The sequence below is a fragment of the Desmodus rotundus genome, chromosome 7 (assembly GCF_022682495.2).
Source record: "Desmodus rotundus isolate HL8 chromosome 7, HLdesRot8A.1, whole genome shotgun sequence".
In the NCBI taxonomy this organism is placed as follows: Eukaryota; Metazoa; Chordata; class Mammalia; order Chiroptera; family Phyllostomidae; genus Desmodus; species Desmodus rotundus.
In genome coordinates this window covers 76,397,787-76,413,097 of record NC_071393.1, presented here as the reverse complement: position 1 = coordinate 76,413,097, position 15,311 = coordinate 76,397,787, and the positions used below count along the sequence as shown (strand labels likewise).

Below are 15,311 nucleotides of genomic sequence, written 5' to 3'. Positions count from 1 at the left end.
CCGGGGCCTGTAGGTGCCTTGGCCTGTGCATCCGTGCACAGATCTCAGAGGAAGAAAAGTGGCGAGTTTTTGCCCTCCCTCCATTTAAGTCTCTGGGCCCAAAATTCCATTTGCTCCAGAAGTGTCCAGTTTCCACAGGCAATCCCTCCCGTAGGTTAGACTGCACATCCCTCTGCTGCCATGTTAATCTTTTGGTACACGTGCCTCTCCGACCTCTAGTTTCCCTTTCAATCAGGAACTGGAATAGGGTAGGAGGGCTATCCTCTGTCAAGCACTCTTGCTAGTTGGGGCAAGGCTTCTCCTGAGTTTCAGCTCCCTGGTGGGTAATCTGTCATCTTGCCAGGCAACATGAGCAGCCACACTGGCTTGTTTACCCTTTACCTGGGGTATAGTGCACTGCCTCAGGGTTTCCTGTGGCCCCTCCCTCACTCTGGGCACCACACCACTATTAATAGTGAAACTATAACCAAGTGTTTCTGAGGAGCAGGATATAATTTGAGGGCGTAGTGTTACATTTCAGACCTAACCTGTACTATGCAAAAGTCAGAAATCAAAGCTAGGTAAACTATACGTAAACCCGAAAAGTCTTTAAGAGCTCCACTCAGACTAACCACCCAAAAAGAATAGAGCTGCTTCAAGTTATAAACCTTGATGGCCATTTAAATGAGGTCGCATAATGCTCATGGTATACTTGACTTATTTTCTGAATAATCAAGGAGTGAATTTCTGCTACATTAGCTAAATAATTTATCAAGTTCTTCTGATCAATGGTGAAGGGAAAAATCTCCCTTTTAAAACCCTCTCCTGGTGATTCCTCTCAGTTCCAAGAACAACTCAGGAGTTCACGCTAATGTAGGCAATAAAGTGTGGCAGTTATTTGATCAAACTTACATGTTGTTGTTTTTTTTTCCCTGAAGGAGGGGCAACCCCCTTCATTTATCTCATGAGAGGTATCGGAAGCTCCATTTGGTGTGGCAACAACACTGCATAATAGAAGAGATTGCTAGGAGCCAGGAAACTAATCAGATGTTGTTTGGATTCAACTGGCAGTCATTATGAGCTCCAACTCTGCCTCGGGACAATCGCGAATGAAGACTATGTTGAAGACTGATTTCAAAATTATGGAGACCTTTCTGAGGGTTGGGGAAGGGTTGGAGGGTCTTTTGCTCCTTGTCCAGTTGTTTATCTTGATATAAATCAATAAAATATTCCTTAATGGAGTATTGCTTTCAATTAGTGAACATATCCTTAAAAGGAAGAAAAAACATAGACTAATCTGTTTTATGTTCTAGAACACTAAAGCAATGCTTCTTTACCCCAAATGTCTGATTCTGCTAATATATGCAGAAAACTCATTTCCCTTCCTAATCTTTCCCATTTCATTTCATCTCCCTGATCAATGAAGTCACGTCAAGCAGTTGTGGATATTATTATATGTTAATTGGATCACCAATAAAATTCTAATAATTTGTGATTAACTTCCTTGCAGCTAAGAGAAATTGCGGAAACCATGCAGTATACTTTGAGAGAGTTCTGTAGCTGAGAAAGTTTTCAAAAAGTAAATTTTTAATCATTTCTCTTTTAAGGAAATACCCTTCATGTGCCACTTATTATTTCAGTCAGAAATTAAATCAAATCTCTATGTGGACAGAGTTGCCATTTCTAAGGTAAATTTTTACCAGTGTAGAATAGCTTTTTTCCCACTGTAGACCTCAGTAAGAGTTAGGATAGTGCATTCATTATCCATTCCTCATAAGACAGAGTCTACCTATGATCCTCACCTCTGACCTCAAATAGCTTTGTGGAGTTTTGAAGTTATACTTTCCATTTTCCAAAGGCAGGTTTCCAAAATGAGTTCACTTATCTCTTGATGTGGTACCATCCCATTTGATTCTTAGAAACCTGATGAAGTTCTGATGTAAACTATCTGCAGAATGAAGAAAATTCCCTCGGTGAATGGAGCATGACTGCTGTAAATTAGAACAATCAGATTTAAGCCAATTCTGCAACCTCCTGTCTTTGTAAAAGACTGACTCTTCATTTGTTATCTGTGTGTACCTTTTCATAAACTCTGGTTTTTATGACTAGTACAAACAACCAAAAAAGCCATGTGATCAATAGTCTGTGTCCTGCTGTAACATGCTGTGGTTGAGCCATTTTGTTTATAAATAACCAGACTCTCCAAAATCTGTGCAATCTTTAACTTGTATCAAGAACATGTGATATAAAACAGCAGACAGAAGATAAATTGAAATCTTCCATTTTAGTTCCTGTTATCTCTGGGGTAATGTTAGGGGTTTGAAAGATGCAAAGACTGTCTTACTTTGCCTTTGATGACTACTGTCGTGTGTGTGTAAATGTTTTCCTGTCTTCTTTGTGCTCAGCAAAGGCAAGCAAATAAAAATATGTTTGTGAAGTGACTGATGATGCACATTTGGGGTTAGTTTTGGGGGGTTTTTTTCCCCCTATTTCTACATAAAGTAAAACAGGTGGATTTTTCAGTAAGGGATTGAATCACAGTCATGATTGAATCACAGAGTCACAGTCATGATTTTCTACTTGAATAATTATTGAGACAGTATCAGGAAATAGATTCAAGTGCACTGAACAATTTGTAACCATTGATGGGTGAGGATCAGGGAATTCAGTATTCAGTTTGCCAAATTTACCAATATGATTAAGTGATTAGAACATTTCCCTTTATTTCTTATATAATTTTGTCGGATGGATTGGCTGACTGGGAAGCCTGAGCCAGAGTAGGCAACAGAAGACACCGACTTCTGCCCTAATTGATTGCCCCGAGTTTAGCAAAGAAAAACTGACTTTTTATTTCTAGTCTTTTTCTACTCCATAAATTCTGGGGTTAAGCTCTCAAACTGCCAGAGGGACTATCCTGCAATGGCCAGTCAGACCTTTACTGCCAAAGAACCCATTTCATATTGAGTTCCACTTGTTGAGATTGACCCAGATCCCTGCACTGTGGATGAGCATATGTCTCTGCTGCCCCAGCCCAAGGGATTTCTTAAGTATATTCAAGTGTCCTAGTGGTTTGCCCGCATCATTGCAAGCAATTTAATTATGCTTATGAAGTTTACTGACAGTGAGCAAAAAGTCACTTTACTTTCTTTAATGTAGAATGTGGAAGAACTAGTTCAACAGGATGGCTCCAAAACTGTTTTTTTAATGTTTGATAAGGGGCTGGCAGGAATTTTTATGATATGGTGAAGAAAAACATATCTGTATAGTTAAATTATTATGTTGGTATATGGGCTGTGAGTTCACCTTTTAGTGGTCATTCGTCATTTCATAACAACTATGCATTTGGTTCACTGTGATGATGATCTATATTTAGTGACTGCAACATGTTTATACCACTGATTCAAATTCCATCCATGATGAAGTTATACAAATAATGCATATATTGATATCTTTTATTGCAAAATGTAAATTTTAAACTTGTATAATGTTCTTGTGCTTTTTGAAATAAAATATCTTATATGTGTATATTTAAAAAGATAAAAAGGAACTTCTCATGTTTGGGGATTGGGCTTTAAGTGATAAAAATCTATACCTAGAAAGGAGCTCTATTTAAAAGTTGTTGTTGTCAGCCCAAATTCTTTTTTCTATTTTAAAGATTTGATTTATTTTTAGAGAAAGGGGAAGGGAGGGAGAAAGAGAGGGAGAGAAACATCAATGTGTGGTTGCCTCTTGAGTGTCCCCTACTGGGGACCTGGCCTGAAACCAGGCATGTGCCCTGACTGGGACTCGAACTGGCAACCCTTTGGTTCGCAGGCCAGCACTCCATCCACTGAGCCACAGCAGCCAGGGCCAGACAAATTCTTTAAAAGACATAAGTATTTAGTGTAATGGTCTCCAAACTTTTTAACCACCCTTTCAGTAAATAATTTTTCAACGTGCATTATGTATTTCTATATTCATGGATTACTGCACTAATACATTAAGTACATTGCCCAAGAGTGGAAATTTTTTAAAAATCAGTTGAAAAATAAAGTATTTCTACTTAAATATTTTCCAAGTAAATCTGTACATCTCTTTAGGTAGCACAACGTTAAGTGGAGACAACTGTCTGAAGCAGCACTATATACAGAAGAACTCTGCAGTGATGGAAATGTTCGCTGCGTTATGGCGCTGTATGTGGGGGAGGTGTCCAAGAGGGAACAATGCTGCTTGCTGGCTGGGCTCTCGCCCTGCTTTCAGTCACTTCCTCTGCTACCCACACACAAAGGCCCTTCTGGTGCAGATTCCTGGGTGGGTGGGTTTGTGTACCTTCTAGGACCCTGTGGGTCTCTCCAACGAACTCTCCTGTGAGGCTGGGAGTTTCTCCTGCTGCCTCAATCCCCACAGGTTTTTTCAGTCAGAGGTTTTGAAGCTTTATTTCCCTTGGGTTGCACTGTCTGTCTTGGTCCCCAGTTGTTCCTCCTGGTTTATCCACACACAAATGCGGGACCTCCTGCTCAGCCGACTGCTGCCTTACACACCTGGTCCTCCAGCCACTGCCTTGCTGCACGTCTTCTCCATCCCAGCTGCTCCTACTACTGGTCTCAGTGAATGTTTCTTCTTTAACTACTTGGTTGTTGGACTTCCATACAGTTCGATTTTCCAGCAGTTCTGGTTATTTTTTCTTTTTAAGTTTGTTGTCCTTCTTTTGATTGTGTGAGGAGGCAAAGCGTATCTACCTCACCTCCATCTTGGCTGGAAGTAATAATAGTCCCTTTTTTTTAAAGTATATTTTATTGATTATGCTATTACAATTTTCCCAATTTTTTCCCCTTTATCCCCACTTCTCCCTGTATTCCCCAACCCTCTGGCCTTCCCTCCCCCTTAGTTCATGTCTATGGGTTTTACATATAAGTTCTTTAATTTTTCTGTTTCCTATACCATTCTTAACCTCTCCCCATCTATTTTATGCCTACCAATTATGCTCTTATTCCCTGTATCTTTTTAAAAATTTTTATTGTTATTCAATTTTTTAAATTTTTATTGTTATTCAAATATTCCCTGTATCTTTCACTCCCCCATTCTTCTCCCCACTGAAACCCCTCCATGTTATATCCATTTCTCTGATTCTGTTCCTGTTCTAGTTGTTTGCTTAGTTTTTGTTTTCCTTTTCTTGGTTTCATGGGGGTTTTTTAGGTTCAGTTGTTGATAGTTCTGAGTTTGTTGTCATTTTTCTGTTCATAGTTTTTGATCTTCTTTTTCTTACATAAGTCCCTTTAACATTTCATATAATGAAGGCTTTGTTATGATGAGCTTCTTTAACTTGACCTTATCTGGGAAGCACTTTATCTGCCCTTCCATTGGAAATGAAAGCTTTTCTGCATAGAGTAATATTGGTTGTAGGTCGTTGCCTTACATGACTTCAAATATTTCTTCTAGCCTCCTCTTTCCTGACAGTCTTATGGGAACTCCTTTATAGCTAACTGTCTCCTTGCCTTTTGCTGCTTTTAAGATTCTCTCTTTATCTAGTCTTGGGTAACTTAATGATGATGTGCCTTGGTGTGTTTCTCTTTGGTCCAATTTCTTTGGGACTCTCTGGGCTTCTGGGACTTCCTGGAAGTCTATTTCCTTTGCCAGATTGGGGAAGTTTTCCTTCATCATTTTTTCAAATAAGTTTTCAACTTCTTGCTCTTATTCTCCTTCTGGCACCCCTATGATTCAGATATTGGAACGTTTCAAGTCATCCAAGAGGTCCCCAAGCCTCTCCTCATTTTTAAAAAAATTCTTGTTTCTTCATTCTGTTCTGGTTGGATGTTTATTTCTTCCTTCTGTTCCAAATTGCTGATTCGAGTCCCAGTTTCCTTCCCTTCACTGTTGGTTCCCTGAGTATTTTGCTTTATTTCACTCTATAGTCTTCATTTGTTCTTCGTTTTGAGACCATACTCAATCATTTTTGTGAGCATCCTAATTACCAGTGTTTTGAATTCTGCATCAGAGAGGTTGGCTATCTCCTCATCACTTTTTCTATAGTTTTGATCTGTTGTTTTATTTGAGCCCTATTTCTTTGTCTCAGTGCACCTGTTATGTTGTGGGGGTGGGGCTTAGGCATTCACCAAGGTGAGGCAGCCCTCTCTGCTTCATTGTGGCACTGTCTGTAGGGGAGGGGTCAGAGAGGGAACAATATGGCTTGCTTTCTCAGCTCTAACCCCACTTTCCAATGAACTCTGTCATATGAGACTGAGAGTTTCTCCTGCTGTGGCCACCCTTGCAGTAGTTTACAGCTAGCTTGAGTCTTTAGTATCCTGTTCAGCTAGCTCCACCTGGCTCGAGTGGTCTACCGCCTTGCCGCAAGTCCTCTACACCCGCCCAGCTGCCTGTCTCTGTCCCTCCTACAGGTCTGGTGAATGTTTCTTTAACTCCTTGGTTGTCAGAGTTCCATGCAGTTTGATTTTCTGGCACTTTGGGTTGTGTACTGTTTTTAGATTGGTTGTTACCCTCCTTTTGGTTTTACAAGGAAGCGAAGGGTTTCTACCTAGGCCTCCATCTTGGCTGGAACACTTTCAATAATAGTCTATTTTTAAGAAGTCTTATTTCCAAATGAATATTACACAATGATTAAAAAAGAATGAGGCAGATCTTTATGAAGAAATTATTACTAATAAAAAAAGGAAATTGCAAAACAGTGCATTAAGTGCTGCTTGCTCTTTGTGTAAAGAAAAAAGGATTACCCTGGCTGGTGTGGCTCTGTGGACTGAGTGCTGGCCTGTGAACCGAAAGGTTGTTGATTCAATTCCTGGTGAGGGCACATGCTTGGGTTGCGGGCTGGTCCCCTTTTGGGGGTGTGTGGGAGGCAACTCCCAGATTTTTCTCTCATACATTGATGTTTTGGGAAGGAGACTTACTCTTTACATTACCCCTTTTTGGTGCATGTGCATTATGTGCCATTGGGTTAGTTCCTGGAGACCGTTTGGATGAATGATGTCCGCAGGGTCGTGTCCACAGTGTCCTGTCCTCAGCAGCTCTGCCAAGCTTCTGTAGACTCATACCTATAGCTTTTTTTAAGATGTCAATGCTTCTTATATTTGGCCTTTCTCTTTTCCTGCTGCCTTCTATTTTTCCCAGCATTATTGTCTCACCTAAGGAACCTTGCCTTCTCACGAAGTGACCAAAGTAGAACAGCTTCAGTTTTTTCATTTTTGCCTCTAGCAATGTTTCTGGCTTAATTTGCTCTAGGACCCACTTGTTTGTCTTTCTGGCGGAATCTGTAGAGCTCTCTGCCAATACCATATTTCAAGGGAATCAATTTTTTTTCTGTCGGAATCATTTTTAATATTTAAATGCAAAAGTGAGCACTGATTTTTTTTTTAGTCTATTAGACACACCCACAGGACTAACAGCCAAAATGTGAAGAGGAGGTAAGTTCCTGCTCTGCCCTACACAGTCCCTACCCTGTGGTTTAAGCTGCTGTGAGCCCTACCTTCTTTCCAACATACATAGAAATTCACAGTGGCTGCTCATGCACTACAGCAGTAATGCATTTTGTATTCAAATAGTATGAATGTCAAAACAAAACAGTCGTTAATAGTCAGGGATACATCCTTCCCAATGGCTCCCACAATGAGATACTGAGGAGATCTGGTCAGGAGTCAATTTAGCAAAAGACGTAGGATGGCCAGAGCGGGAGTAACAGTCTGCATTGCCACACTCCGGTCTCAGTGAGGACAGAAGTGGTAAGTCAGGACAGCTTGCAGGGCACAGTTGCATAAAGGGAGTCGCTCCATGAGACAACATGGAGAAAATTCTCCCAACCAGGTTTAGACAGGTCAATGTGCTCAAGTTTAAAAAAAAATCAGCAGTTCAAACACTATTGAATGTTCAAACTTCTGCCAAGACAGGTCAAATAGAGCAGTAACAATTTAGATCCTTCCAGGAAGTGAAGGTAGAGCCCCTGGCATTCCTCCTGACAGCCCTGTGTTAGGCCCTAGAAGTACCTGCCGCTGCTGCAGTTGCTGCTGTTGCTCCATTTGCAACTTCTCAGTCTCAAAGACAACAGGAAGAACCAAGATCATGAAGGATGTTGTCCCAATCCACAAGGCAGCCCTGGAAAACCTGTTTGTTTTTTGAGCCATAAAGAGGGAGAGATCAAAAGTGTCTCGGCTGTGGACTGGATCCTCTCTGGAAACATCTCCATCAGACCCCAGAGTCTCTTTGACAGGGTCTCATCTAGTTCCTTGTCATCTTCCTCTTCTAACTCCTCATCAGTCCTCTCTGTATCACCTTTCCGGCAATTTGTCCGAGGACAGGGGAGCCCCCAGGCTGGTGGCAACAGCGGTGGCCATGGCTCAGGAATCAATGTTTTTTCTATCAGTCTTCTTGTTCAACTTTTACATTGGTGTGGATGATATTTGATACCTTTTGAATATTGAACCATGTGAGTATATTCTCTATTGAACAAACAAGCACACTCACAAACAAACAAATAAAATCAGAAATAAAGATGGCCTGCCAAATTATCCCTCTGACATTTTTAGTCAGAGTGGACAAGGGTTTTTCCTGTCAGGAAAGAATAGGTGAGGGGCAGTTGAGAACAAACCAAACTGTTCTGAGATGCTTTCAGGAGCATTGGGGTAGAAGCAAACAGTGCTGTGAGGGGTGTGGGACTGTGAGCCTGGGGCCCGAGCGGGAGGGCGTTCATACCCGTCAAGTCGCCCCATCCAGTGGTCTCTCCTGAATCCTGTCTGCCTTTTAAATGTTCACTTTTTCTAGGTTCCTGTCTTGCCCTATTGCTTTCTTGCTCTCTGTGTTCTTCCTTGTGGATTTGGAGATACTAGAACTCAGTTTTATGGTCAGCGAGGGCTTAACACTTGGGTGAATTGGTATAGTTGAAGGTAGGGGACATCTGCAATTGTTTACTTCTGGATTCTTGTCATTTCCTCACTATTGTGCATGCATGACTTTAGAGTAGGCACTATGAAAAGGGTAATAAGTTTACTCCTGCAGGGTAGGGCTTTATAATTTGAAAAAGGCCAACACAGTTACTGTCCAATGTATAAAATGGCATGAGGTCAAAGCAACAATTGAGGGAGCATCAAAATAAGCCTGATTTGAATTTTTAAATGTTTGGTTATAATTCTTATTAGCAAAGGTTATACAAACTATAGGAATTTACAATCATTTCTTAAAGGAATCTCTAACTTTTGACACAAAAATTAAATAATTGATGCTTAAAATTTAACAAAAGCAACTACTGCTTGAACCTGAGTCTTGGCCTCTTGCCTTCCTCCCTGGACAAATGAGCTTCAGTACTCACTCCAGCTTTTCCACAAACTACTGTATCCTGGGCTCTGTGCAGTTGTCCAGTCACCAAGTTCAGCAGTGCAGCCAGTGTCTATGCAGGTGCTGGGCACTCGGGGTCCTGGATTTCCATGTCCCATTCCACCAGTGTTTGGAACACCTGGGAGTCTGGGGGTCTGACTGTGGGGATGGTTGGGGGTCTGCAGGCATGGGGTCATCCAGAGTGAGGAGACTATGCAACCCCTGAATGACCCCTTGGCCTACTCTCAGGAGAGGGTGAGAATCCTGGAGGCTCATAATAGGAGACTGGAGAGCAAAATCTGGGAACACTTGGAGAAGAAGGAACTCTAGGTCAGAGACTGGGGGCATTATTTCAAGACCATTGGATACCTGAGCGCTCATATCTTTGCAAGTTCTGTGGACAATGCCCACATCGTTCTGCAGATTGGCAGTGCCCAGATTGCTGCTGCTGATTCCAGAGTCAAGTATGAGACAAAACTAGCCAAAACCAGTGTGTGGAAAGTGACATCAATGGACTTTGAAAGGTCATTGATGACCCCAATATAACTCCGCAGCAGCTGGAGACAGAGATTGAGGCTCTCAGGAGGAGCTGCTTCTCAGGAAGAAGGGCCACGAGGAAGATGTAAATGGTCTACAAAACCAAATTGCCAACTCTGGGTTGACTGTGGGGTTGATTAGCCCCAAACCTTAGGTCTTTGGCAAGATCATGGCGGACATCCTGTCCCAGTATGATGAACTAGCTCAGAAGAACAAAAAGGAGCTATTAAGTTGGCCAAAAAGTTCATTTGGTTTTTCCATAAGCTGGCTCTAGTAACACTTTAATTGTTGTTAACTTTATTTAAAACAATTTTGTTAGATTATATTGTGACAGCTGTCATATCAATGTGCAATTTTTAAAAACATCAAAATTGGTGAATTTAAAAAAATTATATTTTATTGGTTAAGTTATTACAGTTGTCCCAATTTTTTCCCTTTTGCCCTCCTCTACCCATCACTCCCCATCCCTCAGGCAATCCCCACACCATTGTTCATGCCCATGGGTCATGCTATAAGTTCTTTGGCTATTCCATTTCCATACTATACTTTACATCCCTGTGACTATTCTGTAACTACCTGTTTGTACTTCTTTTTTAAAAAAAAGTTATATTTTATTTTACTTATTACACTTGTCCTGATTTTTCTCTTTTTGCCCCCCCCCCATGTAGTACCCCCCTCCACACACACACTCCCTCAGGCAATACCAACACCTTGTTCATGTCCATGGGTCATGAGTATAAGTTCTTTGGCTACTCCATTTCCTATACTGTACTTTACATCCCCATGGCTGTTATATAACTACCTATTTGTGTTTGTTAATCCCCTCACCTCTTCACCCATTCCTCCACACATCCTCCCATCTGACAACCATCAAAAAGATCTCCATATCCATGATTCTGTCTCTGTTCTTATTTGCTTAGTTTGTTTTTTAGATTCATTGTTGATACATATTTATTGCCATTTTATTGTTCATAGTTTTGATCTTCTTTTTCTTAAATAAGTCCCTTTAACATTTCATGTAATAAAGTTTGGTGATGATGAACTCTTAGTTTTTTTTCTGTCTGGGAAACTCTTTATCTGCCCTTCAATTCTAAATGATATCTCTTCTCGGTAGAGCAATCTTTGCTATAGGTTCCTGCTTTTCATGACTTTGAATATTTTTTGCTCATCCCTTCTAGCCTGCAAAGTTTCTTTTGAGAAATCAGCTGACAGTCTTGTTGGAACTCCCCTATAGGTAACTAACTGCTTCTCTCTTGCTGCTTATAAGATTCTCTTTATCTTTAAACTTTGGCATTTTAATTATGATGTGTCTTGGTGTGGACATCTTTGCATCCATCTTGTTTGGGACTCTCTGCTTCCTAGACTTGCATGTCTATTTCCTTCACCAAATTAAGGAAGTGTTCTTTCATTATTTTTTCAAATAGATTTTCAATTTCTTGCTCTGTCTCTTCTCCTTATGTCATTCCTATGATGTGAATGTTGGAACATTTGAAGTTGTCCCAGAGGTTGTTTACACTATCCTTGTTTTTTTGGATTTTTTTTCTTTTTGTTGTTCTGATTGGTTGTTTTATTTCTTATGTTCCAAATCATTGATTTGATTATTGGCTTCATCCACTCTACTGTTGTTTCCCTGTAAATTGTTCATTTCAATTAGTGTATCCTTCATTTCTGACTGGATCTTTTTTATGCTTTTGAGGTCCTCACTAAGTCCCTTGAGCATCCTTATAACCAGTGTTTTGAACCTACATCTGATAGATTGCTTGTTCCCATTTCGTTTAGTTATTTTTCTGGAGTTTAAATCTGTTCTTTTATTTGGGCTATCTTTCTTTGTCTCTTCATTTTGGCAGCCTCCTTGTGTTTGTCTCTATATATTAGGTAGAGCTGCTATGACTCCCTGTCTTGGTCAATTGCCTCTGCTCCCCTTGCTGTCTGGGTGAAAGCTATCCCCCAGCTCTTGCCCTGATGACACTTGAGTTTCTCCCTGTGTGCCACTGGTGCCTTTCAAGCTGCTCCCCCAGTGTTGAAGCTCAGAGGGACTGAGTCTGGGTAAGTCTGTGTTTGGATTCTTTGAAAGGAACTGCTTGGAACTCCAGAAGTTTTTTCTACTACCTCAATTCCCACTGGTTTTTGCAGCCAGAAGTTATGGGAACTTATCTTCCTGGCACTGGAACCTTGGTTGGGGCTGGGACTCCTCGCTCCTGACATATCCTTCCTGAATTTTTGTGTTTGATTTATTATTATTTTTTAAATTTTTGCTTGGGGGGGTGTCTCAAAACATTTTTTTCTCTACTTAATTTTTTTATTGTTTATTCTATTACAATTGTCCTAATGTTTTTCCCTTTTTCCACCCTCTACCCAGCCCAGCCCTCTTGCTCACAATCAATCCCCTGTTCATTGTCCATGTCCATGTATCATTCACGCATGTTCTTTGATTGATCCTTTCCCTTTCCTTTCACCATTCCAGCCTCCCTCCTACCCTTGTACAGCCATCAGTCTGTTCCATGTTTCCATGTCTGGTTCTATTTTTCTCATTAGTTAATTTTGTTCATTAGATTCCAGTCATAAGTGAGGTCATATGGATTTGTCTTTTGCGGACTGCCCCTCCCAAATTTTTATCCACCACACATGGATGTAGAACCAACCTCTTCTGCGTCTGTGCCCCTCCTACCTGATGGTTGTGGTTTCTTTAATTTCGTAGTTGTTAGACTTCCATTCAACTCTACTTCTGACAGTTCTGAGTGATAGTCTATATTTTAGTTGTAATTTTGATGTCATTGTGTGAGGAGGTGAGCCATGTTTACCTATGCTGCCATCTTGAGAAGTCAAAATTAGTGAATTTTTGTGTAGCCATTTTAATATTGAAGGTGGAAGAAAATAGGTAACATTTTCAGCTTGTTATGCTTCATTATTTCAAGAAAGGTAAAAACACAACTGAAACGCAAAAAAAGATTTATGCAGTGTATGGAGAAGGTGCTATGACTAATCAAATGTATCAAAAATGGTTTGCAAAGTTTCATGCTGGAGATTTCTTGCTGGACCATGAACAGTCAGGTAGACCATTTGAAGTTGATATCGATCAAATTGAGACATTAATTGAGAATAATCAATATTATACCATGTGGGATATGGCCAACATCCTCAAAATATCCAAATCAATAAACTTATTGGTGAAAATGAAAAATGTGTCATATTTTATGGAAAAAACATATGAACTTTTTGCCAACCCAACAGAAAAGGACTCGTCCCAGCAGACTGAGGGACAAGTGGTCACCTCGCAGACCACTGTGATGGGAGCTGCTGAGATGACACTCACAGAGTTGAAATACACTGCCCAGTCCTTGGAGGTAAAACTGGGCTTGATGAGAAACCTGAAGGCCAGTTTGGAGAACAGCCTGAGGGAGGTGGAGACACACTAGGCCATGCAGATGGAACAGCTCAATGGGATCCTGCTGCACCTGGAATCAGAGCTGGCGCAGGGCTGGGCAGAGGGGCAGTGGCAGGCCCAGGAATATGAGGTCTTACTGAACATCCAGGTCAAGCTGGAGGCTGAGACCACCACCTACCACCACCTGTTGGAAGAAGGGGAGGACTTCAGTCTTACTGATGCCCTTGACAACAACCACTCCATAAAATCTACTTAAAAGCTCACCACCGGCAGGATTGTGGACCGAAATGTGGTGTCTGAGGACACCACCACCAAAGTTCTGCAGCATTAAAGGCAGTAGAAGTGTGGCACCCATTCAAAGGAGGGCAGGAGGCCAATAAATAATTCAGAGATCATTGAAAAAAAAATTAATAAAAGCTAGAAATGAAAGTTGCAAGAAAATTTGAGAGTAAACTCAAGTGTTACTTTTTCTTGAAAGGTTTTCTTAACTCTCCCTGTGGTACGCAGAATAATGTTCCCTTCTCTACACAAGATGTCGTTGTAACATCCTGGAACATACAAATATGTTACCTTACATGGCAAAAGAGATTTTGTAAATGTGATTAAGGGTGTGGACTGGGAGGTGGGGGGAGGATCCTGGAATACCCAGGTGGACCCAATCTAATCATATGAGTCCTTGAAAGTTGAAGAGGGGGGCCAAAGAGTGGGTCAGAGGACTTGGCCCACTGGTGCTCCTGGCTTGGAAGATGCAAAAAGGGGGGCCAAGAACCAAAGGATATTGGCAACTTTTAGAAAATGGAAAAAGCAAGTGATCTGAACACAGATTTTTATTTCTCTTGGGTAAATATCTAGAAGGCAAATTCCTACTAATAGGGTAGATATATTTTCAGATCTTTTTTTCAATGTGGATGTACTACTTTACATTCCAACCAATGATGTATGAGAGTTCTGGTTACTCTAGATCTTCATAGACATTTGATGCTGTCAGTCTTTTTAATTTTAGCCATGTTGTGGGGGGTTTTCCCTCCATTTTTATATTGTTTTTTCTTTCATTTTCCCCCCTGATTTTTAAAAAGTTTTCTAATATATTCAAGATATTTTCTCTTTATCTGTGATATACATTCTAAATATTTTTTTCATCATTTTGACTTATTTATGGTGCTTCATGACGTGAAAAGATCTTTAAAGTTCTTGTAGTTGAATTAAAAATTTTTTTTTCATAACTTCTGAATTGTGGGTCAGAGTTAGAAGAAAGCCTCTTCTCATAGCCAGGTTTAAAGGAATTCATCCATGTTTTCTTATAGTGATTGTATGGTTTCATTTTTTACATTTCGATCTCTGATCTATTTGGAATTATTTCTGTGGTTCAATTTTATTATATTTTTCAAATGACTGGTTATCTGAACACAATTTCTATAAAGGTCCACTGATTTGAGATGCCACCTTTATTATATAATAAATGTATTTGAATCTATTTACAAACTTTCTGTTCTAGTCAATGGAAATGAAAGGTTTTAACTTTTAGTTTTTTCAGCAATGGAAAAAGCAAAATCTCAGAAAACCCCACACATTTGGCCTGCAGGCTCTAGCTTACTGACCCCTATCCTAGAGCATCTATATATGTTACATAATATGCATATATTAAAGCAGTTACTGCAGTGTATTATAATAGGATTTGCATGTTTGTTAATCTATTGTAAAAATCTTAAGCAGAGAGACTGTATTCATATTTGTTTTCCCAGTGTCCAGCAGAGTAGTGGCATTAATAGTTTCTAAAATTTTTCGTTTCATAGATTAAGTAATATTCAAATAGAAACTGGTTAGATTAGATTGATAAAAGTTGAACAACAGAACTGTTTGTTGGTTTATGAAAGCACTGGAGAACCAGTTTACTATTGAGTTTCATGTTTCAAAGGACTGCAGTTTTTATACAGCTTTATTGATCTATAAGTTACCATAAAATCCACCCATTTAACGTGTGCAATTCTGAGATTTTTTATTAAGCTATAATTGACATATAACATATATTAGTTATAGGTGTACAACATGAGATTTTCTTTTCAAGAGCGAGATGGGAAGGTCTAAAGATAGGTGGAGGAGGCCGACAACGGAAGAA

At 40.1% G+C, this 15,311-nt stretch overlaps 1 protein-coding gene and 1 pseudogene across 1 annotated transcript in view; one reads left to right on the top strand and one right to left on the bottom strand.

Annotated features, from left to right (window-relative positions):
* Positions 1-3,613, top strand: part of UBR1 (ubiquitin protein ligase E3 component n-recognin 1) — a 127,291-nt gene extending 123,678 nt beyond the window's left edge. The window contains exon 47 of the mRNA XM_024568473.4: positions 918-3,613. Within this exon, the coding sequence (XP_024424241.2) occupies positions 918-1,059 (142 nt within the window). The 3' untranslated portion in view covers positions 1,060-3,613. The remainder of the gene's footprint in view (positions 1-917) is intronic.
* Positions 3,614-7,859: 4,246 nt separating this feature from the next.
* On the bottom strand, positions 7,860-8,297 carry LOC112311169 (mitochondrial import receptor subunit TOM22 homolog; annotated as a pseudogene).
* Between the last annotated feature and the right edge of the window lie 7,014 nt (positions 8,298-15,311).